General features: G+C 52.6%; 2 protein-coding genes across 9 annotated transcripts in view; one reads left to right on the top strand and one right to left on the bottom strand.

Moving 5' to 3' along the window:
- The first annotated feature begins 2937 nt into the window (after window positions 1–2937).
- Window positions 2938–11603, top strand: RAB17 (RAB17, member RAS oncogene family). 3 transcript variants are annotated; one of them, XM_030018131.2, is made up of 6 exons: window positions 2938–3055; window positions 8028–8187; window positions 9558–9709; window positions 10145–10270; window positions 10479–10572; window positions 11076–11603. In XM_030018131.2, the coding sequence occupies exons 2-6, from the start codon at window positions 8031–8033 to the stop codon at window positions 11186–11188; spliced, it is 642 nt and encodes a 213-aa protein (XP_029873991.1). In that variant the 5' UTR covers window positions 2938–3055; window positions 8028–8030; the 3' UTR covers window positions 11189–11603. The 3 variants fall into 3 exon arrangements, with proteins under 3 accessions (XP_029873991.1, XP_029873990.1, XP_040980396.1); XM_030018130.2 differs by lacking the exon at window positions 2938–3055 and adding an exon at window positions 4417–4640; XM_041124462.1 differs by lacking the exon at window positions 2938–3055 and having other exon boundaries at window positions 8110–8191.
- A 4532-nt stretch (window positions 11604–16135) lies between these two features.
- The window catches only part of MLPH (melanophilin), a 30035-nt gene continuing 20222 nt past the window's right edge, over window positions 16136–25948 (bottom strand). For 4 of the 6 annotated variants that reach the window (XM_030018122.2, XM_030018125.2, XM_030018126.2 and 1 more), the window contains 7 exons: window positions 23493–23687; window positions 21127–21282; window positions 20928–21020; window positions 20382–20447; window positions 20162–20219; window positions 18635–18732; window positions 16136–18232 (listed from right to left, as the gene is read on the bottom strand). In XM_030018122.2, the coding sequence (XP_029873982.1) occupies window positions 18206–18232; window positions 18635–18732; window positions 20162–20219; window positions 20382–20447; window positions 20928–21020; window positions 21127–21282; window positions 23493–23687 (693 nt within the window). In that variant the 3' untranslated portion in view covers window positions 16136–18205. The remainder of the gene's footprint in view (window positions 18233–18634; window positions 18733–20161; window positions 20220–20381; window positions 20448–20927; window positions 21021–21126; window positions 21283–23492; window positions 23688–25948) is intronic. The other 2 variants (XM_030018128.2, XM_030018129.2) reach the window with 1 other exon arrangement.

Genomic DNA, 25948 nt, shown 5'->3' with positions numbered 1-25948 from the left:
AGTGGGGGAAGGTCTACAAGGGGGTTCCAGGTGCTCACATCGTGCATTGCTGGGCTGGAGTATTTGATCCATACCACCACCCATGCGGCCAGACTTGTCCTGCAAATTCTTGTGGCATAATTACATCAGGCAAGCATAAAAGTAAATGCAATCTCTAACCTCAGAAAAACAACCAATGCCCAGGTTTTTACCAATAAAGTTTAATTCTGGTAAGGAACCCTTCACTGCACCAGCACAGGTGAGCAAGGTGCATCCCTAGCTCCATGCAGGTTACACTGAGTGCTCTACCAATCCAGTTTGGATGGAGCCACAGTCTTTATTTGCAAACCAGTCACTGCCGAAGGAGGTCTGATCCTGAGCATCCAGGACAGCAAGATATTCGCATGCTCTGGAAGCAGGCAAGCAGACCAAGACACTGTGCAAAAAAGCTCTGGCTTCCTGACGTTGCAACAGCGTTTATCACAAAGGTTCACATCCCGGTCGTTTGGAGAACAGAGCTCACCCAAAGAAAAGCTGGCTGTCCAGATGCAGTTCTGGCAAGAGACCTCAGTCCATCTCTCACCTCACCCTCACTGACTGGTGGCTATTTGGTTGCCTGGTTCAGAAATGATACTCCGGAGCGGACATCCCTGTTGGCTTACATTGTAGATAAGCTGTGCCCTCTAGTGGGGTCTGCCTCACCAAGAGCAGGAGAAGAGCCCGTCGAGGAGGCAGATGCCCCAGCCCAGGCTCCAGAGGGCTCCGGAGGGCATTTACACCACCCAGGCTATAGCGCTTTGTGGGGGCATCTCATTTACAGCATCTCCTTTTATAAAAGCCCTTAACAAAGGCATCTGAGACATAACACCTGCTCGGGCAGATGAGATTGGTATGAAAATAACAGAGCACGAGATGAGAGCTTATTGCAGCAGCGCAAATTGGAAACGAAGCTTGTTTTAGCAGCTACAAAGCAATCCTTTCATAAGGCTTCAAAGCCTTCCAACCAAGACAGAGAGCCTCATTTTCTACTAACAATTAGACGCTTAGTTTAGGTGCATGATGTTACCATAGCTTGTAGGTCCAAAGCAGTGGGTAAAGGGGAGCAGAATGCCTTTCAGCATCACTCACTGCTGTGGGTCAGACGCTCAAATAGCATTATAAGCACAAGATCCTTGCAGATGGGGTACATACCTCCAAAGATTAAACTGAATTTTGATGGTCATCTGCATTCCCTGGGCCAATAAGCATCCTAAATGTACTGGTACAAGCAGGCTTTGTCAGAGGTCTACCAGGTTTATGTTCACAATGGGAAATGTCCTGCAGCAATCCCAGCCTAAGGTATTTATGCCCCTCAGCCCTTCCCAAACCCTGAAACACCTTTCTACCCTTCTGCTGTGCCAACATGGCTGTTCACAGGGTCACACACAGAATCCTGCTTAAGAACCGATCTACCCAAAGCCCTGGAAGAAAATAAGGCTTTAAATCAGCTCATTTCACAGCACAGCCTTGTGAAACAGGTTATGGGAAAGGGATGGGAACACCTGAACTGCTTCTGTGCTGAAAAAATTGTACCAGCCTCAGACAGTTTGGGTTTTCATAGGGTTGTTAGGAATATCTTCAAAGGATCCTCAAATCCTCTTCTAGCCTCTGCAGAGCTGATGGGAAGGGACCTGGGAAGGTAACACTTTCCTTCCTTTTGGCAAAAAAGCTGCAGGGTAAGATCAGCTCTCAGGCTGGAGGCGTACATGGGTATGCTCAAGCCAGTCTTGCTGTGACAGTGCAAATCTGTGCATGGACACATTCCCAAATGAAGGGAAAGACTTTCATTTGGCTTGCAGACCAAAACCTCTCATGCTGATCCCACTTGGTGGGGGCACTGCTCCCGTATGACATCGGTGCAACTCCCGGGCATCTGTACATGGCATTTCATCTTAGAAATGGGAAGTAATCTAGCCGCAGCAGTCAGGCCTTGGAAGTCACAAGACATTCTTTATTTCAAAACTGGGGTAAGAATTTTTTAAGCTTGCTTGTAGGACTTCTGCTTTTCACCCTGCTCCCTATAACCATTAGGGATGGATATTTAAAGTCTGTTTCAATTAAAAAAAACTTTAGGAGTTGTTACTTTAAGGAAAGACACTGACTATCATCAGATGAGTAAAAGAAATACAAAAACTATCTTAATTTAGATTTTTAATTATCAGATCTTCCTGTGTTCACTCCAGACCTGTTATCCCAATGCATTAACATGCTGTGATCTCTCTCTCAAGATACTAGAGCTTGAACAAGAGCAGCCTTCTCCAAAGCACCAAGCCCTAGCTGCCTGTGGTAACTAGCTATTACCTTAATTAAAAGGCAGTAAAACCCAAGTGCTCAGTTTTTGCTCACTTTGCACCTCCCCAGTTCATCTGCTGAAGCACTTTGCAAGAGAAGCGGGTGTGCTCTCTCCTGCCAGCTGGTAAACAAGCCATGCTCCTGAAAACAAATTGCTTCAGCAATCCCAGGCCCAAGTTATCCGAGTCCTTACCTTGGCACTCGACCAAAGCCACGTCTAATGTGCATCAGCAGAAATTGCTGTATTATAAAAACCCAGAGAAGGCCAGATCCCTGGCACGCTGTGGCTCTGGCTGGCCCCGCACCCAGCCCTCCCTGGTCCTCAAACCCCCCACAGCGGGGTGTGAGCTGCTTTTGCTCCCCGTGCCCCCGGTAGCCAGGCTGGCCTTGGACCCCGAGGCATGGGGAAAAACCCACCCAGCCATTCATCCGTTCGTCCATCCACCCACTGCCAAACCCCTGCATGGGAAGCGGGGAAGGAGGGAGGGAGGGAGTGCAGTGGGGCATGGCCACTGGCTCTGCTCGACATGACGGCAGTCCTGTTGTCCCGCCTTGCCCGGCTCAATGGTGGGTCTAAGGTTCGCTGATCTCTGGTTGCCTCTTACCTTTGACACAGCTCCCCAGGAGCCGCTGGCTGGTTTCATTTTTATCTGCCCCGGCGCAGAGAGGCTCGGGCAGCTGGACGGGGCTGTTGCCCCTGACACCACGGACCAGAGCACCCGGAGGAGAGCAAGACTTCAGGAAGGTAAAGGCATCCTCTGCCGGGGGATTCCCTGCAGGGCAGGCCACAGCCCCGAACCACCATCTCAGAGGTACCTTTCCCAGACAAGCTCCTGGGATTCATCCTCCCACCAGGAAGCAGCCCCACATCCCAGCTGCAAAGGGGCATCCACTGGGGAGGCCGGCACCATCCCTGCCCAAGGGAAGAGATTTTAGGAAGACTTAAGAAGCCCTCTGCCCTACCCCCTCTCCCAGGCAGCTGAAGAGCTGCTGCAAAGGTCTTAGCAGAGCGCTTTGTCTCACCCACAGCCCAGAGCAATCTCCATTTATTGCTGCCTTATTTCCCCAACCCGCTCTGGCTGCACAGTTAATGACCCTTATTCTGTTCCCCTCAGCTTTGAGGAGAGCTAATTGCATTGAGAAATCTCCACTATGTAAATCTAACACTGTTTACGCATTAAGTCTTTGCAGTTGGGATTTTCGTATCCCCTGGTAACCTTGGCTTAAGCAAACTTTCCAAGCAGCCACGCTCCTACACCAGCACTGCGAGAGCTTTAGCAGGTAGGAGGAGGGTCCCAAAAGCAGAGGAGTGCTTTGAGCTGAATACTAGAAGTTAATTGGGGAGGTAGGTGCATGACCACTATCTGGGGGTAAAAACTAAACTAAAACATCTAATTTTGAAAGAACATCCAAAGAGCATCACATCCAAAACTTGCAGGGCTAGATACTGCAGACTTATACAGGTAGCATTGGAGTCCTGTTTTTTTCTGAGGAGCTGATTAACTGTGGTTCTTGTTCACTGCTGCACCCCCGCAGAAACTCAGCAAATATCTTTAATGGTTTTAGGATCTTCTTAGAGCTTGTGGTTTAGAAAAGCTTAGACATCAGTTTGACATCATTAGACTTAAACATCATTAATTTCCCAGGAAGTTAAATGGAGTTTTAAATAACACTTCTCAGTGGCTCCATCCCCTAAGGTATGCATTTATTTTCTTTTTTTGTTGTTTTCCTTTGGAAATAAATGGCTTATCCCCTGGCAATAAATATACCAGGATCCCCGCTTCCCACATTAAAAATACTGTAGAGATACTAGCTTACTGTGTGGTGAAAGCCAAGCCCTTGCTGTTGCATTCCAGTGCAAATATCTACTCTGCCACTTCATGTTTCTGTTTTTTTATTACTAGTGTTTATGCCCGTAAAACATGAGTTTGAAAGGATGCTCCTTAGCTAAAGTCCACTTTCCTGCTAATTATAAACAACTGAGTCACCCTCATAAACAGATTTGTCAGGTTCCTTCTTGGAAACATTGAGGGCAGGCTGTTCAAGTGCAGTATCACTGATCTGGCGCTGCTGCCGTACCCGGCAAACAGATGACCTTTAAGTTGATTTACATTAAACCGGCAGGCTCCATAGGGGAATCTGGTTAACAGTGGTCAGAGCTGCCTCCGCATACCCACTCATTGCCCACGGGAAGGAGAGAGGAGACATCGAGACAGGGGAACAGGGGTGTCTGGCTGAGAACACAATTTCCTGGCTGCAGCAATGCTTAATCCTCCATTAGGAAGTGAGAAATGATCTGTGTCGCGGCTGTTTCGGTACTCACCTTCTAGGTAAGTGTAAGATCAGGCAAGCCTGTCCCAAATATCTGCTGCTAGACACAGCTGTCAAAATATTAAGCTGTATCTGGAGACTAAATCCACCAACAGGATTTTTACAGTTGATTGAGGAGAAATGCTTGTCTAGACTAATCTCTTACTCTTTATATTGAATCTGAGCAGGTTCAGCTTTCCCTGTCCCTTGGCGTGGCCTTTAGGCATGAGGACAGGATTTGTAACACTTCAGCTGTTCCCCAGGCTGCTCCCTAAACTGCTGAGTTATTCTCTACCAGGATCAAACTAAAAAGCCCTGAAATCCAGCGTCTAAGCAGTCCCAGTTCAGGTTACACCTCAGCCTTTCAAAGCCTGCATGGGAAAATTTGCTAAAGACATTTTACGTGGAAGAATCAGTGACTCCTTCAGAGTTTCAAGTTTGCAGTGAGATAAATCAAACTTACTCTATTTATGCCAACAGAAGCTTTCTGACATGCAAGTGCACTCTGCTGGGGCTTAATTCACAGAAACCAGCAGGAAAGTTGCTTTAAATGTTTCTCCTGGATATGCTCAGTCAGTCTCAGCCCAGGGGAGTCAAGGAGGTTTCCAGATGAAGAACGAGCTTCCTCCGCTTCATTGGCAGTGCAGGCTGAAAGAACAGGGATGCTGTTTACTGTACGGCAACAGCACCCTTATCCACACCCAGAGCAGGCATTGGTAACCCTGTCAGAGCAATATCCTGGATTTGCAGAACTGACTGTAACCCTAAGCTGGGTCTCACTGACAGGCTCTTCCCCAGGGCAGGGAGCAGCCACAGAAGGGTGACCACCAGCTACATGAGATGTCTGGAGGGCTTTTCCTGTAGTCCCTTAGCTAGCAAGCACAGGGTTTTATTCTGTACTCTCCTTTCTTCCAGAGAGAGAGAGAGAGAGAGACAGACAGACAGACAGACAGACAGAGTTTCCCCTAAATCCTATTTTCCATTGAATCAGAATAAAGCCACTGGGTTTGCTTCCTCACCGTTCTCCTAGGGTTGAAAGGGAGACTTACCTTCTGTCTCTTAACAAGGAAAAGAAATTGTTTCAAATGAGCTTTGGCAAAACTCCCCATCTCCTATAGGTATTTGCTAGTATGAAAGCTTTGCAAGGGAACTTCCATCAATGGCAGTAATTCTCAGGTGGTCTTTGTTCCAGTGTCAGTGCAATCTTCTAGGGTTAAACAGAGCAGGAGAGTGAAATAATGAGAAACTGAGTTTAAGACAATGTCAGGTGTTTTTCATGCAACTTCTTGCTTTCATAGAGAGTTTTATGGCATATCACCTACGGTAGCTAATGTTAACAGCCCAGAAAGGATAACAGTCTTATTTCCAGGCCTACAGAGAGGCAAATGTATGTAATTAATACCAGAAGGAGCACAGCCTTATGCTGCGCTGCAGGGTTTATCTTTTTCCTGCTTAAAAAAACCCCAATAAACAAACAAAACCAAACCTATCACTAACTAGCTGTTCTGCACAAACTGCAACCCTGCTCTTCATCACTGGGCTGTACGAGCTGGTGGACAAGATTTTACCCCTGGTTTTCAAGGGGGTGAAAGCCCATCTCAGGGAAAAGAAAAACCACAGCTACAGACCCAGGTTCGGCCAGCACTAAGGACTCTTAATGACAGCCCACTTTGATAACAGGCTCAGGGAAGGGAGAAGAATTAAAGGTCTGGAGCCTGCCAGATTGCAGGGGAAGACAGGCAAAATAAAGGAGACATATGGAATGAGCAGTGTGCAGGAACAAGAGGCTTTTGTCAGACAAGGGAGCTGCAGACCCTCCCAGGCCACCTTCTTGCTCACCTGCAAGCTCTGCATGTCAAACTCCTGCAAGCCCTAGGTAGAAATTGGAGTCATTGCACCAAATCTTCATTATTAGTCTTGCAGGTCCTTGCTCTCTGGCTGATCAGGGCTTTCTTCAAAAGCCTGTGGAGGGAAGCACCCCATGCCAGCAGCATTCATGCTGGCATGGGAGGCTTTTCATCTGGCATGCAATAGCAGTGAGAGGGTTGGGACACACAGACGAGGACCAGCAGCAGGACACTAACATTTCAGCATCCTTCACAAGGCTGCTTTGCTGCCTTTGGGTGTTAGAAGATCAGATCTATATAGGAGGCACACCCCATCTCTGCACACAGTAGTTACGGGCTTGCTCCTGGCATATTTCCCCTTTGCTGCTGCATGTGAGGTAGGATAAGTGCATGCAAGGTCATGTCATGCCCTTCTCCTGCTCAGTTCAACACCCCATGACACTTCATCTTCAAGCTCTGCATGAACCTCCCTCTTTCCTGCATAGCTCTCCCATGAGCTGAGTGATTTTAGAGGAGGAGCTTTGCAAGGAGGAGGGAAGGCAAAGCTTTGACTAGCTGCAAGACAGTGTTATTCACCATACTTCACTGACAGCTCCTGCTGACATAGAGGCAGCATCCCTTCCTTGAGCTCAAGGCTGGGAGAAGGGGAAACGTGCCACCCAGGAGGGCTCATGCCAGCCATCCTCTTCCCAGGATATGGCCAACGCTGTGCAGTGGCTCTCTTCGAGTCAGGTTTGAGGTGACCACCGTTATTTTGGGCCATGCTCCCCTGCCGTCCCTGGTGACCATGCAGCGTTGCTCCACCCCGAGTGATGCAGAGTCACACTCCGTGGTGCAATGGTCATGAGGACGTGAGACTTCATGGGCTTGGTCTGCGCAGGGTTTCTTAATCCATGGTGGAAGAGCATGTGCTGTCTGCTTTGTGTGCTGCTATCCTCAAGGGTGCTTGAGTCAGGTCCTCTCACTCCTGCTTTTTCACCCTGACGAGCAACATGCTGACTCAAAGCAGTGCTGCCACAAAGCCCATCAGCTCTTGGGGTGCCCAGCTATTCCCTGGACAGTGTCCTTAGCAAGCTGGTAGCAGCATCACCTCCACACCTGAGCTCACCTCCAGCCTGATTTAGGCTCTCCTGGTATAACTTCTAACCAAGACCCACAATGAACATGGAACATCAGCCTAAGCTCTTCACCAGGACTTTGGGGAAAGAGGCATGCTCAAGAGCAAGTCACACCCATAAGTGATGTCCCTCTGCCATTAACTTTCTCCAGCATGTCCTCTTTAAAGGAGATGCACCCAGTCCAATCTCCTTGTCTACATCCAAGAAGGCCTCTTGCATCAAATTTCTTCCTAAAGATCTCCACCCTCTGGTCATAACTGACAGTGGCAGATGGTTTGATGTATTAAATTTGATTCAGGGTATTAATGATTTTATTCTAGCCTATTTTGACATTAAATCCCACCTGCCCCACTGCCACCAGTCAGGAATTGAGGCAGGAGGCTCAGCTGATGGACCTGAGATCACTGCAGACACATGTTGAATGAAGCTGGTTTCCTTGCAGGGCATGGCACAGAAAGCAATGCCAGGCACCTCCCTGGAGGGGATTCGACCCACCTACACCTACAAGGTGGTTCTGCTGGGGAGCATGTCGGTGGGAAAGTCAAGCCTGGCCTACCGATACGTGAAAAATGACTTCAAGGAGTTGCTGCCAACCGTGGGATGTGAGTGAGTGCCTTCAACAGCTTGATGGCTCTGGACAAGAGACCAGGCCTGCTGCCCTTCCTTGCAGTGGGGTAGGATGCAGGAGAACCTGTTGGTACATCTTGCAGTAGCACAGACCCACTTTTGAACATTATACGGACTTGCCCCAGAGCCAGACCTCCCAATTCACTGTCACCTTCAGACCTCTGCAGCCCATTTTCCTCAGCACCAGGCTGTAAGAAAAGCCACTTCCAAATTGCACAGGTTTGGCTTAGTGCTGCTTTTTGGAGGTGGATGAGCAGCAAAACAAGTGAAATCTGGAGTCCAAACTGTACAGCCCACCTGCCCTTCGCATGCTTGGTCCTGTGCTGCCCTCACAGCTACTCAGACACCCCAGGAGAGTGTCTCCTGTACACATGCTGCCCTAGCCCCAATGTCCCACTGGAGCAAGGAGGTTCTGGCTGGGGTGCAGGTGGGCAGGACAGCCCAGGAGGTGGCTGCCAGCTGCGGCAGGACCCCCCAGCACTGCCTGATAGTAGGCTCGCAGCAGTGCCTTGTTCCTCTAGCCTGCCTGCAGAGACGAGAGCGCAGACCTCCCCATGCTCTGCCCCACTGGCGAAGGGGAGAGCATCTGCCCCTGCACATCATGTCCTGTGAAGCCATGCTGACTAACCCACATCCAAAGGCAGGCTACGTGCATGCTCATGCTTTGATAAAAACCATCTGGAGGGCTGTGAGAGCTCTGCTCCCTCTATAAACTCCCTCAGGCCAACACACCTGCTGGGATCAAGCTACCTCCCCTGTACATTCACATCAGCACAGCTTCCTACAGCACCTAGACATTATAGACGTTCATTTTATACAATATACCTGGGTTTTGCCCTAAGAAGGCACAGAGGATGTGGTCCCACCTGGAGCCTGAAGAGCTAGCTGGTGGAGGAGAGCAAGGTGCTGTGGAGCTGCTCCCCTTGTCCCTCCGCCTTGGCTCTGGCTGGTCCACAAGCAGCCATCTGCTCCCTGGGAGCGGGAATGGAGGCTCCCCTCAGTGGATATTCCTATTCACAGCTCTCACAGGTCTGACCCACTAGCAAAGTGGAGGTGGCTCTCTATCTGGGGGCTATTCTGCAAAACTCAGAGCTATCTGACATCAAAACTGGTGTGCATCCACCCAAATCTGCTGCCAGGAAGGGCTCCCAGCCTGCCACAGGCTGCTCTGCTTTGCAGCACGCCATCCCATCATCAACAGCGCCAGTCCTTATGAGAAACCCATCCCAGTTTTGTGCATTAGAGCATTGTTACCAGTCCTCAGGATGGGTTTGACCTCACAGCAGCGGATCTGAGCTCTCTGCTCTTGCTGCAAGCGAACGTGCACACTACATCTTGCTTGCAGGCTCCTTCTTCACACAGACGCTCAACCTGGAGGTAGCCACCGTCAAGTTTGAGATCTGGGACACGGCAGGCCAGGAGAAGTACCACAGCGTCTGCCACCTCTACTACCGGGGTGCCCACGCTGCTCTCCTCATTTACGACATCACTAACAAGGTAAGGCAGGGGATGCTGATCCCATCCGTGCCAAAACTATGCCATGCTGCAGCAGCACTGGTGGAGCAGAGGTGTCCAGATGATAATGATTATCCTTAGTAGAGCAGAAAGCAGTACACAAGCACTGCTTGAGAAGATGGATGTCCCACGTGGGACATGCCAGGGGCTGTCTCTGCCCATGCAGGACCACACCACCTCCCCAGGGGCAATTTCTGCTGCCACGTAGAAAGGGTGTATCCCATCCAAGGCTGATTTATCCTTAAAGGTGTTTGAGGGCCGGTGACCTGTTTTCCTGAGAGAAGGCAACCAAAGCCTCCCCACCACAGCTCTTCCACCCCCTTTGGTTTGGTGCTACCCATCCAGCTTTGCTACGTCTGAGACAAAGGGATTAAATCAAAACCAGGTCACTGGGTGGGTTTGTCTCCATCTCTCCAGGAAACACTCAACAAAGCAAAGCTATGGCTGAGGGACCTGGAGAAAGAATTCCTTCCTAATGAAATCGTCATTGCTTTGGTGGGCAACAAGATGGACCTTGCTGCTGAGCGAGAAGTTGCCACCGAGGTGAGCACCTGTGGTGGGCTCCCAGAACCCCTCATCACCCCCTTGCCAGCAAGCACTGGGATATGTCCTAGCAAAGCCGAAAATTTAAAAGGCTTTCATACACCTCTTAAGTCCCTGTACAATTATTGACCTGCCATGAAATGCCACCGTAACCAAACAAGCAGCCCCAGAGAGGGCTGGGGGAATAACTCTGCTTGTCTCCACCTAGGAGGGGGAAGAGTTTGCAAGAACAAAAGGCCTCCTGTTCATGGAGACATCTGCAAAATCCAGCCACCAAGTAAATGATATCTTTATGGCCATAGGTGAGTTGTGTGATGGCTCTAGGTGAGAGCAGAGGTGGGTGAACTACAGGCCCCAAACCTCTGCTTCAAGGCTGTAAATGCCTTCCCCCCTGCAGAGCTGACCCCCTTCATTGCTCATGCCTGCCACTGAGATTTTCTTCCTGGCTGGTCCAGCCTGCACTGCACCCAGCAGCTGCAAGGGTCACAGCCACAGCAGTCCATGGTTTCTGTGAAACATGCCAAACCTCTTAGGGAAGAGGGATGGACAGATCCATCCCAGGATACACCAACATCAGAGATGGATTTCAGGCTCTCTCCCAAAGCCACAATTTCCTTTTTCTTTAGTATCCAATCTAGGTGTAACGGTGCCCCCAGCATAGCTGTTCAGTAGAGATCTAACTCTGTTACTGTGGGACAGTACCGGTGGCCATCAGTGGCTCCCCTGAGGTGGGACAGGACAACCATCACATCCCATCCTACCGACAGGAGAAATGAGCCTTTTCTCACCTTGTGTTTCTTCCTAGCCCAAGACCTCCTGCAGCGGGAGCAAGAGAAGGCATCCACCCCATCCCTGCACAGGAGGTCAACAGTTGACCTGGGGGAGAGTGGGGCAAGGACGGGGTGCTGCCAGCTCTGAGGAGAGGCAGCTCTGGACCTCAGCAGTGGCTGGATGAGGTCTCCAAGAGGAGCAATGACAAAGCAGGGGGGATGCAGAAGTGCAGAGGCAGCTCAACCTAACCACACTCCCCCTCGGAGCAAGGTCAGAGCCCCTCCTGGGGGCACAGGGCCTCTTCAACCCTCCAGCACTGGCTTCATCCAAGAGGTAAAGCATGGGGGTTTTTTCCACCAAGTTTCCACTTCCAGAGAGGAGCTTGACCCCCCAGCACCACTGCCACTGGCCCTGACTGGTGATATCCCCCTGCCCCAGCTGCATGTCGCCTCCTCCATCTCCCTTCCCGTTTGAAAAGGGAGGGGTTAACTTTCCTGAGAGAAGCAGGTGCATCCCAGTGGCTTTACACCCAGGCTGCAAATAAAGAGAATATTGCCCTAAAGGTGTTATTTTTTTTCTTCCTGACCTCGATGTCAGCCCTCAGGTGGGGACCACAGGCAGCCTGGAGGTGGTAGGGACCGGAGCCTGTGCTCCACTCATCCCACTGGCCCCCACCTGACCCATCACAGGGGTCCATCCTCGGGAAAAAAATCACCCATTTATTGCCAATATAAGAGCCAGGTCCGAAGGCAGGACCCGGCCAAAGCAAACACCAGGCATTGCAGTAGTCTGTGCCTTGCAGTGCCTCCCCTTTGCACATTATGAATTATGCTGCGGGAGCATGCCTTGGCTGGAAGAGGAGAAAAAATAAAAGCACCGGGGCTCTCTCCAAAAGCACACTGGTGCCCAGCAAAGCCAGGGGGTGTCAGGCTCAGAGAATATGTTGCCCTTTCTGAGAGAGCTATAGCAACACTGGCATGGCCACAGGCAAAGAGCAGCACCACTCACCCTGTCTGCAGGGCAACATAACTGCTGAGTTTTTGGGGCATGCCCTGATGGCGATGCCAGCCCATGGGGCAAGGCCTGGCCAGGCTGAGCTCAGCCACAACGCAGCAGACACCCCTGAAGACGTTCCACATGGAGAGGAGGGGACCACAGCACCCTTTGCCAGGTCAGCTTCCCCCTGAGGACCACCCCAGCAGCCCACACCCGCTGGGGGCACCCACCTGCGATGCTTCCCCAGGGCTGAGCCGTCCTGGAGCGGGACAGGGGCTCCTTTTCAGCAGGAAGGCAGATTTGATGCCTCCTCTTGCCTAAATCCCCTGCCTTAGGGCAGCTGGGAGACATGGGTGCTAATTGCCACTCATCCCCCCATCTGCCCCCTCCCTCCCAAGATTAACCCTTCCCTCCCCAAACAGCCCTAGACCCTCAATGCTGGGCCAGGAGCTGCAGACAGGGATGCTGAGGGTCACTCTTCTCTGTGGCCCCTCTCGCCCCCAAACTGGAGAGGGGGTAAAATGGTCTGGCTTGGGGACACAGCTTGAGAGGGGACATTTGGGGACGTGCAGCAAGATGGATGGGGCCCTCCGTGCTCCCCAAGTGTTTCTGACCTGGGCCATGGAAATGGGGTGGCTGTTTCTGACCTGGACACCATGGAAATAGGGGTGTTGGGGGCACCCATAGGTGCTGGCATGGTGCAGACCCCAGGGGATGCACCTGGGAAAGGGGGCCCTCTGGGGCTTATTTTTAGGGTGTTTTTTGAGGGGTGGGGGGATAAACATGCCATGTTGTGCAGAAGGGAAGCTTTGCCACACTGCACTGGCAATCCAGGGCAGGCTGCAAAACCATGGTGAGACCAGCAATTTTGGGGGTCGCACAACCCCCCCCATGACCCCCCGCACCTTCCCACACTGCGTTTCAAAGCAGAGAGGCTGGGACAAAAGGATGAGGAGAAGGGCTTTTATTGTTGGCTTCAGCTCAGGGGCTCCACTCCTCCCGGGGGGGCAGGGGGTGCGGGTGGGGGGGGGGCACAGGCTAGCCACTGGCTGGCCCCCCCAGGATGGGTGCCCTTGCCCAGGGCTTGCCGCCGCCCGAACCGCCCCACCGGCCTGATCCCGCGTCCCGTGTACCAGGAGGGGTCGATGTCCGGGTCTGCAAGGCAAAAGGCGAGGAACCGTCAGGGTGTGATGGGGGAGGAGTGGAGGGGGAACAGGGCATTGCACCCATGGGAGGGGGAGATGATGAACGCCAGGGGAGCGGGAAAGGGGGTTGAGGGGAATAAAAGCTGTTGCAAAGGCTGTTTCAAAGCAAACCTTCGCTTCTACATAGTGACCCCCCTCCCTCACTCCCCCCAAATGCAGCTGAATCTGGGGATGCAGAGGGGGCTGGAGGCAGGGGGTTGGCTGCGGGGAGTCCCTTACTCCTGCTCTCCTTACTCCTGATTTCCATGGAGCGCTCACGGATGCGGCCGTGGGTGACCGGCAGGGTCAGGCAGGCGAGCAGCAGGCACAGGAGGCAGGCAGCACCCAGCTTCATCCCCGGCACTCTCCAGCTGCTGTGGCTTGGCCCCGAAGCCTCCCAGCCCTTGGGTCTTCCAGCTGGTGCCACGAAGATGACGGCCTCTGACGCAGCTGCGGGAGTGAAGGGGTTTGGCTGTGGCAGAGACACCCCGCTTGGGTTAAACGCTTGCAGGGTGAGCCCCCCATCAGGAGGGGAAGGCTGGAGGGGTTGGGGCAACTGTATCGCTGCTGCCATGGGGCTGCAGTGCCCATCACAGCATCCCCAGGCCGGCAGGGATGCAAAGGGCTCGGGGCAGCTTGATCAAAACCTGGGGGTTTTGCTGGGGCTGATAGCTCTGGGGAAAATATCCCCTGCAAACATGAGTTGTACAAACCTCATGTTCTTTTAAATAGGTTTCTGTCCTAGCCTCACATCTTAGGCTAGGCCTGGCATCACTCTTTCTTTCCAGGACCCCCGGTGCGCACATGGGACTCCCAGCCCAGGAGATGGGGAGAAGGGCCACCACCAAAATGCAGGGCTAGGAGCACCAAGCAAAGGCTGCAGAGGCACAAACGGGTTTTGCTGCTGGATGCTGGGTGATGGATGGACCGCAGCCACCTCGGCACCCTTGGCACCCACCCCTGGACCCAGCTGCCCAAACGATAACCCAGGAGCACCCTGTAACATGCTTTATGGCACCGAGGCGATGAGCGAGACAGTGCAGGGCAGGCTGAGCGATGGGCTTGACTTCTGCAGCCACCTGCAACGAGGGAGCAGGGCAAGGGGCAGAAGCAGGAGAGCTGGGTTAAGCGGGACACGGCGGGGATGTAGCAGCAGCTTTATTTCTAAGGACTTTAGCAAAGGAGAAGTTTGCAGTGTGCCAGGCAAGAGCCAGTCTGGGCTCCTGAGAGCTCAGGTTTGCTGCAGCTGCCGACTTTTCACAATCCTGTTTTGGACCCCCCCCTTCCCCCCCGCAGCTGGCTGGACAGATACAAGGACACACACACAGCGGCAAAGCAGTGCTTGGGAAATTACCCAGCAACAAAAGCATCACAAGAGGGAGAGAAAAGCGGCGCTCCCACTTACCGAGGTGTGGCGAGGCAAGGTGCCCAGCTGCCGTCCCCCTGAGCCGGGTGCCCGCTGTCTGAGCCAGAGTCCCCTCCAGTCACTGTTTTTATGGCTGGTTTCATGCTGATGTCAGAGGCGAGCCCTGGCGCGGACCAAGCCAGGGCATCTCCCCTCCCCGCCGTCCACTCTCATCAAATCAGCACAGGGATTTTCATGACTCAGAAGGGACCAGCATTTTATCTTCCGCTGGCCAAGACAGACAGTTTAGGAATATGTTAATCCCTGTCCTCGACCCAGTGTTATTTCAGACAAGGGGAAGTTTTCTGCTCCATCACCCTGCCCACGGGAAGCCCCTCACCCAACACTCACTCTGCAGGGGGTTGGTAGGTGATGTTCCCCTGGCTGCTGGGGTCTTGCTGACACAAACCTGCTCCACTGCAGGAGTTACTTTGGGTGCCACCACCCTTTCTCCTTCAACTCTGCCCCCACCAAAAGCTGCTTTAAGGAAACCAGAAAATTAAATATAGAGAAGAGGGGAAGGTGACTTGCTGGGGCACATGGGCTGGCAGGAGCAGGCTCATCCCTGCAGCATGAGGGTTTAAAACCTCCCATTTTAAATGGGTTAAACCACCCCCCAGGTAAAGATTTCTGATGATGTTTGTTCTGTCGGATGTGATACTGGAGGAGCCAGCTCATGTCCCTGGCACGGAGGGCTGGTCGATATCTGAATACAGGTCCACCCCCAGGCAAAACTGGAATTACTGGGACTAGAGACATCCTGAGACAGGGACATCTCTGTGTTGGCAGGATGGTGAAGACACGGTCACTGGTGGGGTATGGGCAGGGGGAAGGTCTCTGTCTGCCACCCCCATGTGGGGCTGACATTGCCCTCGGACGGATCTCCATCTCATGCCGTGGTTGGCTCCAATGCCCAAGCACAGCCACTGTTGGCGGATGGTCATGGGAGCAGCATGGGACACAGGGCAAGCGCTGCAGAAGAGCATCAAAGGCAAGGAAAGGGATGAAGAGAGGCAACAAAACCCCATCAGCCAAGGAAACCCAGACCCTGGGCTCAGCAGGGCTCTCTCCACTTCAGGGTTGTTGCTATTATTTAATACAGATTTAAAGCAACCCCTCAATGTTGTGGACTTGTGTTTTGGGCAGCTTTGGCTGCCAGATTTGATACTGGGTTTCCATGCAAGTCAAAGCAGCGTGTTTCAGGGTCAGCCCCTCCTTATCCCCACACCTTGCATCCCCTTTGCCCGCCTGGCCTCGCCACTGGGTACCACTGACCCATGCTCATCACACCCACGGCTCTGTGACCAGCCTCTAAGTCATATTGCCATTCTGTTTATCACCATCTCCCCGCCGTTCTGCTTCGGTGCCACTGATTCAGCTCCTGTCTGCTTTCACCTGCCTAGTTTTAAAGCCAGGGTTATACCAGCTGGTTAAAGGAGAGGATGGGAAGAGAAAGGAGCCTTCACTAGAATGAGCTGAAGGAACAGACACTGCAAAATGGGTCCTAGGTTCTGGACACAAAATTGGCTTTATTGCATGATTTAGTGTACATATATATAATCTCTACACAGGCAGATGGGGCAGGAAACTGGCGAATAACAATGTGGGTGACTACAGCCTGAACGATGCTTTAGTTTGCACTGCTGAGGCTCACTGTGAGGACTTCTTCGCAGGGTCAAGCATCTGAGCGGTTGCAAGGAAGGACTTGAGTTATGGCTGAAACAAGATACAGCAAGAGGTGCAGCTGTGGCAAAGGCTGAACCCTGACACCAGAAGGGTAGGTTCAAACCCATAGCATTGCCCAGATCTTGGTAGAGCTCCCTTCTGCCAGTCAAGGAGCTGCCATCCTAGCACTGAGGCCAGCTGAGCAGCAAGAAAGGCACCTGGCAATGCCGCAGTGTCTGGGACAGTTTCTACAACAGCAGTGGTTTGCACTAACCCATTAGAACTTCAGGCCAGAAGGATTTCATTTTAATATAAGAAACTGGTTTTATTTCCAGCTGGGAAGCCCAGACTATGGACTTACAAGACTGCTCTGGAATGACCACAGGACCAATTTCTAGGCAGTTAGCAGTGTCTACTACTACCAAAGCCAAACATATGTGTTACTTGCATGAGAATTCACACTACTGCTCGTAATTAAAGTGGTTTTAGTTCAGATGCACAGGAACGGCCTAAAATGGTCCAGCCCAAGTGGCCATCAATGGGAAACTGCCAGCATCGGTCTGACATCCTTGCTCCGGCTGCGAGCAATCCTCCCTGCATCACCCACTGTGGAGGGAAGGAGGTGGGGGCTATAAAGGACAGGAACCAGCAGGTGCCAAGCAAAATTTTTCAACATGAACCTCATCCAGAGTGACCTGCAAGAGAAAGCAACCCTCTCCCCATCCCGACGTCCTGGGCACGGGTGCGGGGCTAGGCACTGATCCACTGGGGTTAGTGGATGTGGGGAATTAAATGTTGGAGGAAAAGAATTTGGGGTATCTGGGGGAGGGTGTTACCAATGCCACTGTCACCTGGCAGGAGCCCAGGGCCACCACAGCCCCCGAAGGCCATCACAACCCCTCCAAAGAAATGGATAATCCTACCAGGTTCTCCCATCCCATCATCAGGGACAGGGGACATGCTCATCCACAAAGCACCTCTTGGCAGGGGCTGACCCATCTTGTGGAGAGGGGAAAGCCTCCAGAGAAGCACCTAAGCTCTGCTTGCTGGAGCCCTTCTAAACTTGCTGATATAGCCTCACATGGAGAGGGGATATCTCTGAGAGCTAGAAAAACAAACTGATTCCCAACAAGCCCTCCAGCCTTTCTTCCACTTTTCTTGCCACCACTTCCCACAAGCCTCGCCTCACTCACGTCCCCAGATGGTCACAGCTGCTTCAGACACGGTGGCGAGAAGCCTCAGTGGGTGTTTGCATGGCTTTGTGCAAAGATCTTGGCCAAGTGCTCACTGGGAGGGAGCCAGCACTGCTCTCACCCTGCTTTGCTCCTCAGGGAAGAGAAACAATTCTCCAAGGGACATCGCAGGGAGGTGGGACCAGCGCCAGGATGCAAATCCCAGCCTGGGATGCCTGGGTCCCTGCTCTACCTGGGGTACCCCAAGGGCATCCCGTACCTGCTGTCAGCTCCTGTTCCCACTCAGCACCAGCCTGGGAGAGAGCAGGGACAGGCACTGACAGTTTTTGCCAAGTGAGGGCTGTGTCACTGCCCCCAGTCCCCATGCTGGAAAGCCATGCTGATGTCCAGCTCCCTCTGAGGAGGTCACTCCTGCTCTGCATCTCTCTGGTCCCCTTGGTTGACCAGGTACCAAAGAGCTGCCCAAAGCCAAGATCTCATGCCTGCATCCTCCCATGAGAGCCCCTGGCCACATGTTTGCAGCCCAGTGTGTCGCTCCTCTCCCCCGGCAGCTCCCAGCAAGACCTCCTGCCCACGGCCTCCGGCTTCCCTCCTGTCCAGGGTTTCAGGGAGAGACAGGCATGGGAGAAGGAAGAGCAAGCGTTGGGGGGAAGGCGGTGAGGCTTTGCGCTGTGGTCTTGTATCATCAGTGAAATGTGGTGGCAGGAGGGTCCTCCTCTCCTCAGGACAGGTGGGTCATCACAGGCTTCTGCAAGGCACCGGAGGGAGAAACCTCAGTTCACCGCCATGCCCACGCCAACCCAAGCCACCATAGCTGACGAGGCCAGCGTGCTCCTTGTCCCCTCCAGCTGCCACCGGATGGAGTGAGGACCTGCCCCAACCCATGGACCATGCAGGCAGCATCATTTCAAAGATGTACATCTTGTTTGGGCCCCCCCACCCTGGGGCTTATGGCATCCCAGACCTCAGGTGGTGATGCCCAGATGTGTCTGCCCTCACCAGCCAGCATGGTGAGACCAATGCTGAGAGCTGGGGCGACCACTGGCTTGAGGAGAGCATGGGGAGGGACAGGTCCCTCTGCTCAAGCCCAGGGAGGCAGGTCCCATGAGGAGCCCTGGCCAGCAACCTTCCTGGGTGGCTGGGCTCGTACCGCAAAAAGCCTCTCCACTCTCCTGTTCTTCCCGTTGGGGTTTCTCTGCGTCAGGGAGCCACGGTAAACAGACTTGCGGTCAAAGGAGTCGTCAAGACCTGTAGTGGAAGAAGAGAGATGGGCAGCAGGTCCTCATCCACCTCACTAGAGGTTTCAATTACCCAGCAAGTCACTTGGGTTTTACTGTCCCCCACTGGCTGTGGTTTTGAATGCATCACTGCACTTGTCTCTCCAGGAGGGCGGTGGGAAGCCCTCTGAGAACAGTGTGGCAAAAGCTGCTGCTACTTGGGTTTCCAGAGTGCCATGCGAGCTGGGTCAGCCTGCCAGCAATCAACTGCCAAGACCTCTGCTTTGGAAACCTCCATGGTATGGCAAAAGCCCAGCCCAAGAGGAGCTCTCACCACCCAAGCCTACGACACTCTCTTGACCTACTAAGTCATCTCCTCTTCTCTGCCACCAACTTCCACCAGCTGCACTTTTGCAGGCCCAACTTTGCAAGTCATTGACCTGCAGGGAGGGCAGTCAGGAGACCAAGTCACCCCATCGCCCAGCCCAGGCAGAGGGGATTAGCCATGCCTGGTGACGTCCGTCCCTACTGCACATGCCTCTATCTCCTCGCGGGGCTGACGTGTCCCCCAGGCTGCCTTTATCTTCCTGCCCTTTGCAGGAAGGAGAGCAGATGACTCCTCAGCACAAAGAGGAGGGACCTTTCCACCTACCAGCCTCAGCTTGGGAAATGGCACTGTTAATTGTCCGCATGCACAGGGGAACTGCAATTCCTTCTCTGCATTAAATGATCTTTCCCCCCTTCCCTCCCTTCATCTTCCATTATCTAGAAGGAGAGCCATTCTTTCTGCCTTTAAGCTTATGAGGTGAGATAAGAGAGAAATAGAAAAGTCATTTCCTAATGGGTCTCACTGATATTGGTCAGGATGAAACATTTCCAGTGATTGCCCCCTACCACACAAGCTGCTGTGCCAAGTTTCAGGTCACCGTCTACTTTGAAGCACTTCCAGGCTGCTGTTTGTCATAGCTGGGCTGTGGAGGGCCTCTTGCCCCCCACCAGAGACCAGTGGCTGAGGCAGGTGGACAACAGGGTCAAGGATACCTTCCTCAAGATGACCAAGCGAGGAAGAAATTGCTATCAGAAGAGACGATGGGCTTTGGTGAGGCTTTGAGGTCTAACAGCCAATGGGATGCCACAAACGAAGTAACACAGATGTCTCCCTGGACTCCGGGGTGGCAGGAGCCCAGGCTGCAGAGAAAGTCCTGGTTCTTGGAGGACTAAGCCAACTCAGCCTGACCTCCCACCACTGTCCCCAATCCTGCCAGTTGCCTCCTCCTTTCTAAGTTATCCACCACAGGTTTCCCCTGTGGCTTTCCTAACAGGAGGCCATGAGCACAGAGAAGGGGACCCCCAATGCGGACACACAACTGGATGCAGAGGGAGAGGATCGAACGTCCCCCAAAGCCCAGCCCATCCACCTGCAGGTCCCCACCTCCCACAGGCAGAGCTGTGGTCCTTACCGGTGATTTCGAGGGGGCTGTTGAACTTCCTCCTGAACCCCTGCAGTCCGGGCATCGCCTGCAAGAGAAGGGGAGCAGCCTGCCATGGGGAAGGGGATGGGAAGACAGAGGTCCCCTCCAAGGCCACCACTTTGAAAGCAGCTCCCTGGAGACCCTGGTTGTCCCCAGGCTTAATGCCGTGCCACACGCACTAGCTGGCACAGATTAAACACATACTCACTTTAACATCATCCGAAGACTCCCCTGGACTGCTGCTGGTGGGACCAGGGGAGCAGAGGCAGGCAGCCTGTGGGGAGAGGAAGGGCAGAGGTTTCTCTGGGGGTGCAGAGGAGGCAGACCACTCGGTCTGCCTTTCTTTGCATTTTCACCTCTTTTGCTTGGCCTGGGCTGATCCTAAGGTGAGCAAAAGAGGCAGCACGCTGCCACAGGAGCAACTCTGCCTGATGGATTGGAATTATAAAAGTCAGTATGAAAATGCAGGAGTTGAGTCCAGGCTGTGTGGTGCATGCAGCAGCTCTGCATGCCCTCCCTGCAGTCCTGGGAAGAGCACCATCCCCAGATAGAAAATCCTCCCTTGACGCATGTAAGGAATCGGCCTTGTCCCACATCCTCAGTGAGACATCCACTCTTGGAGCCTTGGGGCAGAGTGCCAGGCAGCAGGGCGGGAGCTGGGCACAGCTCAGCAAGCCAGGCAGCCCTTCCCAGCTCAGGGACCACGTACATCTCGGGGCTGGGACCTCTCATACCCACCATCCTCCATGCTCACCTGTTCACTCGACTTCTTCCTCGCCTTTTCTACCGACTTCACTGTAAGCCCTGCAGCAGACAGAGCCGCAATTCGAGATTCGATGTCTGATATCTTTAGAGGGAGGAAAAAAACATACAGATAGTGGCCGGAGGATCCATCACTGGCTCCGTTTTCTGTCACTGGCTGGGCAAAGCAGCTCTGAGAGCCAAGCCCTCACCTCGCTCTCAGCCTGCTGCACCTGAGCAGCTGCCGAGGCCACTTTGTCCTCCAGCTCCGACAGCTCCGAGTCCGTAGTGCCGCAGTGCTGGGCCCCTTCCTCAAGCTCCTTCAGGGTCTTCTCAAGCTGGTAGGTCTTCCCAGCGGTCAGGTACACCTGAAATGCAACAAAAAACCCCCACATTGTAGAATTAACCTCCCTGGAGTCCTCCTCTCCTGGTGTGACCACAGCCCCAGACGCGACAGTTCCTGCCACTATTTTACAACTGCCTTCTTGCCTTGCAGCACAGACAGTACCAGTCATCTCTGGCAGGGCTTTTAATCTCATTTCCTCCCTTCTCTGGGCTTTTCGAGAGCAATTACCAACCAGCTGAAGTGGTAAAAAGCTCAATGGGAACACAGGAAGGACCAAAACTCGGTGACCTACTCGAGAAGCATCAGCATCTTTATGCTGTGTGCTCAGAGGGGGGGCAGGTACCTGTAAACAAGTGCAGGCTGCCATGGCCTGTGGTGGCAGCAAGCTGGGAAGGAGATACACTGACTTTCCAAATCTGATCCTTTTTTTTTATGGGTGTCTGTGCTGCTGGGTTGCCTGGGAGTAGGGTCAGGATTTGGAAGTTTGTCCCTGGGCAGTTAACCAACCCAACCCCTGCAAAAGGCAGCTTTGCCCAGGAACTGCTCTGGACATGCAGGAATGATCCCAGCCGAGAGCCCCAGCAAACACGTGTACGAATGAAGCCCGGCATAACAGTGGGGTGAACATGGGAGTGCTGACTGGGGATCACGGTGGCTACGAGAAGCAATGTGCTACCTTTGCTGTCTAGATAAGAAGGGTAAAAGGACCTATCCCAATAAACGCACTGGTTTTACTGTCACTTGCTTCCTCCTGGGCTACTACAAGAATGCAAGTCCAAGCAAGGCAATTTAGGAAACATTAATATATCGGTATGCAATCACATCAGATGATCAGATGGGTTGTGGCCACTGTTTTGCTGACTGATCCCAAAATCTTGGTACTGCTAATGGAATACCTGCTCCTACACTTTTCCTGGGCTGGGTATTGCGCACAGCTGCCTGGCACGAGCCCCCTGCATACACTGAAGTTCTGAGCACCCACCCAAATCACAGCAACACACCCCATGTCCCATAGGTCCCACCCATCCCAGTGCAAAACCTGAGGCCGTAACAGATTGCAATTGTTTGCGGGTGCTGTAGGTGAAGCCGCTCAACCTGTGAGTCACAGGGACACAGTTTGTCGTTGGCCCATCAAACTCTCCCAGCGCCCTTCGAGACAGTGGCATCCCTCAGAGAGCAGAGCGGTGAGCCAGCCCTGACTCAGCCGGGGCCCCCGAGGGAATGGCAGGATGAGCAACGCACCTTCCAGGGCCATCATCTACCCACCGCCTCGCCCCTGCCCCGCCGCTGACGGCAGCAGCGCTAAGCCCAAAGTTCACATCCTTCCCAGCCCTATCCCCTCTCCCGGGAGAGGGCGAACCTCAAAACCTTCATGCAGCCGCCCCTCTTGCCCTGGGATGTTGCATCTGGCCAGAAACCAGCCAGGTGGTACAGTTTCTGAGCACACTCTGCTCCCAGCAGCTCCCTGCTTTTATGTATAAGCTTTCCCCGATGAAAGACAAGCCACAGAGTGTGTTATAAAACCCTGCTCCCCATCACAGGACGTTTCTGACAGCAAAATCTGACCACCCAGATGGAGATGTGACTCTTCGCCCCATCTTTGAACTGTTTCTTTGGAGCTTGGTAAATGGCACTGCGGATGCAATCCATTTCCCACGGGGAATCGATTCATACGGGTTTACAGTAGCTAAAAAAATTGTCAGTGCTTCACAGTGTCACACACACCTAGCAGGGGATTATGCTCCAGATGTAAACTTATCACCTGTACGAGGCCACCAGCCCCAGGCACAAGTCAGCCTTAGCAAACAGATAGGTCGTGCTATCCTCATTTGTAAAAGCCTTGCTGAAATTCAGTGCTGGGGAGGAACCAAAGAGAAGCAGGACAAAAGCTTTTGCTACAGCTGGAGCACAGGACTGCCAAAGTCCAGCAGAGCGACATTACAGCAAGCTGGGGACCGCGCTCGTCCTCTCTCCCTTGCACTCACCCAGGGGGAACCAGGAACTGAGGCAAGGGAAGCCACAAGACAGAGCATCTGCACTTGCTGTTGTGCCACCTCCATCATAAGACAGCCCTGGCCACTGTGGGACAAGACCAGACTCTTTAATCCCTCTGTGGTGCCCATCCTTTTAATGCTGACCTACCCACTAACAAGAAATTTTGGGGGGTTTCCTCTCTATTCCCTCCCACCCCCGATACCCTCCCTACTTGCAGAAAGCTCTCGTGAACCTTACATTTTCTTCAAGCTCACGGTACGCTTCGGCCACCTCTTTCCCATCTCCCAGGCTGAGAAGCTGCCCCGCGGGCAGGGCACAGCTGCCGTTGCACTGGCTCTCTCCATGCAACGACTCACACACTGCTTCCTCCGTGGCGTTTATGGCTCTCAGTATTTTGGCCGTGATTTCACTCAAAGCCTGAGCCGATGACCTCTGCGAATGCCCGGCACAGCCAAAGCGCAGGGTGGGAGGGGGGAAAAAATAAGGACGTTATTTTAACATGGTGTACAAAACAGCCCAAGTCAGGGGTGAAAAGGGCATCAGACCCTCAGGAGCTGTAGAAAGATGGAGAAGCGATAATTAAAGGGCTTACACTGTTCCTGAAGGGCTTTCCACCGGAGACGGATGCGTGGCTAAAGCAGAGCTTTGATCTCAGCCCGTGCTTTCTGGAGGATGGCTGTTACAAAAGAAGTAATCTCAAAAGCCTCGTAAAAGAGGTTGCTGGAAGCTGTGCCACCGGAGCTGTCTGACAGCAGCGGCACCTGGCCACCTGAAGGCCACTCAGTTACTCAGCAGTTAAGAACTAATTGCAGCATATTGCTTTACACTTCAGCAGGCCTAAGCATGGATGCAAATAACTCCTTAAGTTTGTGGCAAAAAAACCCCCCAAACACCCATAAAATTATTGTATTGCCACACTGCCAGATCTTGGGACTAAAGTCCTCTCTTCCCACCCCAAGGAGCACTGATGGCAATAACGCTTGTAAGTGCTGCGTTTCAGTTAATAAGGCACTCAGCACATGTAAAAATAGACTGAAGAAACTCATAATCTCTCTCTCAACTGATAATTCCCTAGAAACCAAGGAGATGGGGGTGATATATGCACTGGTGACAAACAGTTGTGTTTACAACTGCACGTATTTCCAGGTGAGCCGTCCTGCAGAGAACCAGCTAACTCAGTCCAGCTGATATTTTTATCATTTTATGGTGCCTTCATGGTACAGCAGAGTTTTTTCACATTTTCCATTAGGAGCGTCTGCTTTCATCACAGTGTTCCCTGGTTAGAAGACTTCCTCCTGACTGGAGAGGAGACTTGCATAAAACCACACTCAGAATCATGCAAAATGCAAGCCTGGATCTGGTATAAAGAAAGTTGCTGTTAAAAAATCCACACTGACATAGCCTTTAACCAAGGCTGGTCCATCTACATCGCTGCAGGCATTTCTAACTCAATACTGCATGGAGGTATTTGAGTATTATCACAAAGCAAAAAAGCTGAATTTTGTTTCACTTCTCAGATTTGGTTCTGCTTGAGCTGTTGCAACCCCGCTGGGTCTCTCTTGGCTTAAGAGCTGTCATATAGCTCCTGTGTTACCTGCCTGCATGACTCCACTGAGAGACAACAACCGTGTCTGTATCCTCCCTGCTTCATAGCTGGGTTTTGGTCAAAGAAAGTAGCACATCTGGAGAATCTGGGCTTCGTTTTATAAGAACGAAGAAGCTTACATTGATACCTCACTAACATCTCCCTATTCCTGAGTACAGATCAGGGGTTGAGCTTCCGTCTGCTGCAGACCAGCAGCTCACACAGGAGTTGAGTGGTAACTCGCCAAACCAAGTTAACTTATCCTCTGTGCTGCAATTAACTGGAAATTGTTACTAAGAAGTTGCACATTGTTCGACTGATGAGTGGTAGTGAAGTCTAGCTGCAGCAATCATCTAAAAGTAGCTTTTAGGAAAAAGGAGGCTGTAAAGGAGGCTTTTGGTATGGATGCAGCACACCGCTGATCCGGTGTCGGTAAGAACACAGCAACCAGTACCCAAAACCGTGAAGGAAGCCATCCTGGGAACAGTCGCTTGCTCTAATCCTGAAATTTTATGTAGAGCCATGTGGAGACTCATACCTGAGACAGACTCACTTACATGCACCACGTGCAGTACACACAGCCACACTCTCCAAGCCCAGCAGCTGCCAGGTTTTGCATTGCAAGGCTGAGGAACAAAAGCACATTAGAGAGAGGCCTTGCGGCACCGCGAAAGTCTCTGCAACCTCAGATGAAAGGAGCTTTGCAGGAGAGGAGAGGGGCAGCACAGCCCCCACTCGCTTCCTTTGCCACACTCGCCAGTGACTGATGTGTCAGAGCAAAGGCACACGTAGCCCATGCACCGCCAAGGCAGAAGGGAGGGGATGTACAATAAACCATTAGAGACCCAACAAAGAATGCTGACCTCTCCATTTTGTGCTAATGGACCATCTCAGGAGGCTCTGCACAACTGGAGACACACAAGATCTCCATTTCTTTCTGAGTCACCTGGGCTGTCATCGGTTGCTCATCCCCAATGCTGTCACCCAGTGCTACGGCCTGCCAGGTGAGGTGAGGGGGAAGTGGTCCAGTGCTTCTGTCTGCTCTCGCTCTCCAGCCAGGGAAGCAATTCTCCCCTGCAAGGCTGCACACAAATGAATGCCTCTCCAG

The sequence above is a fragment of the Aquila chrysaetos genome, chromosome 6 (genome assembly GCF_900496995.4).
Source record: "Aquila chrysaetos chrysaetos chromosome 6, bAquChr1.4, whole genome shotgun sequence".
NCBI lineage: Eukaryota > Metazoa > Chordata > Aves > Accipitriformes > Accipitridae > Aquila > Aquila chrysaetos.
The sequence above is the reverse complement of the archived record's forward strand: the minus strand, read 5'-3'. Positions and strand labels throughout refer to the sequence as shown.

What these genes read in the sequence shown, in the direction of transcription:
- RAB17 (XM_030018131.2), top strand. Translation starts at nt 8,031, where the DNA reads ATGGCACAGAAAGCAATGCCAGGCACCTCCCTGGAGGGGATTCGACCC. An exon ending in TTTACGACATCACTAACAAG is followed by an intron (nt 9,710 to 10,144) that starts GTAAGGCAGGGG and finishes CCATCTCTCCAG; the next exon opens with GAAACACTCAACAAAGCAAA. An exon ending in TGATATCTTTATGGCCATAG is followed by an intron (nt 10,573 to 11,075) that starts GTGAGTTGTGTG and finishes GTTTCTTCCTAG; the next exon opens with CCCAAGACCTCCTGCAGCGG.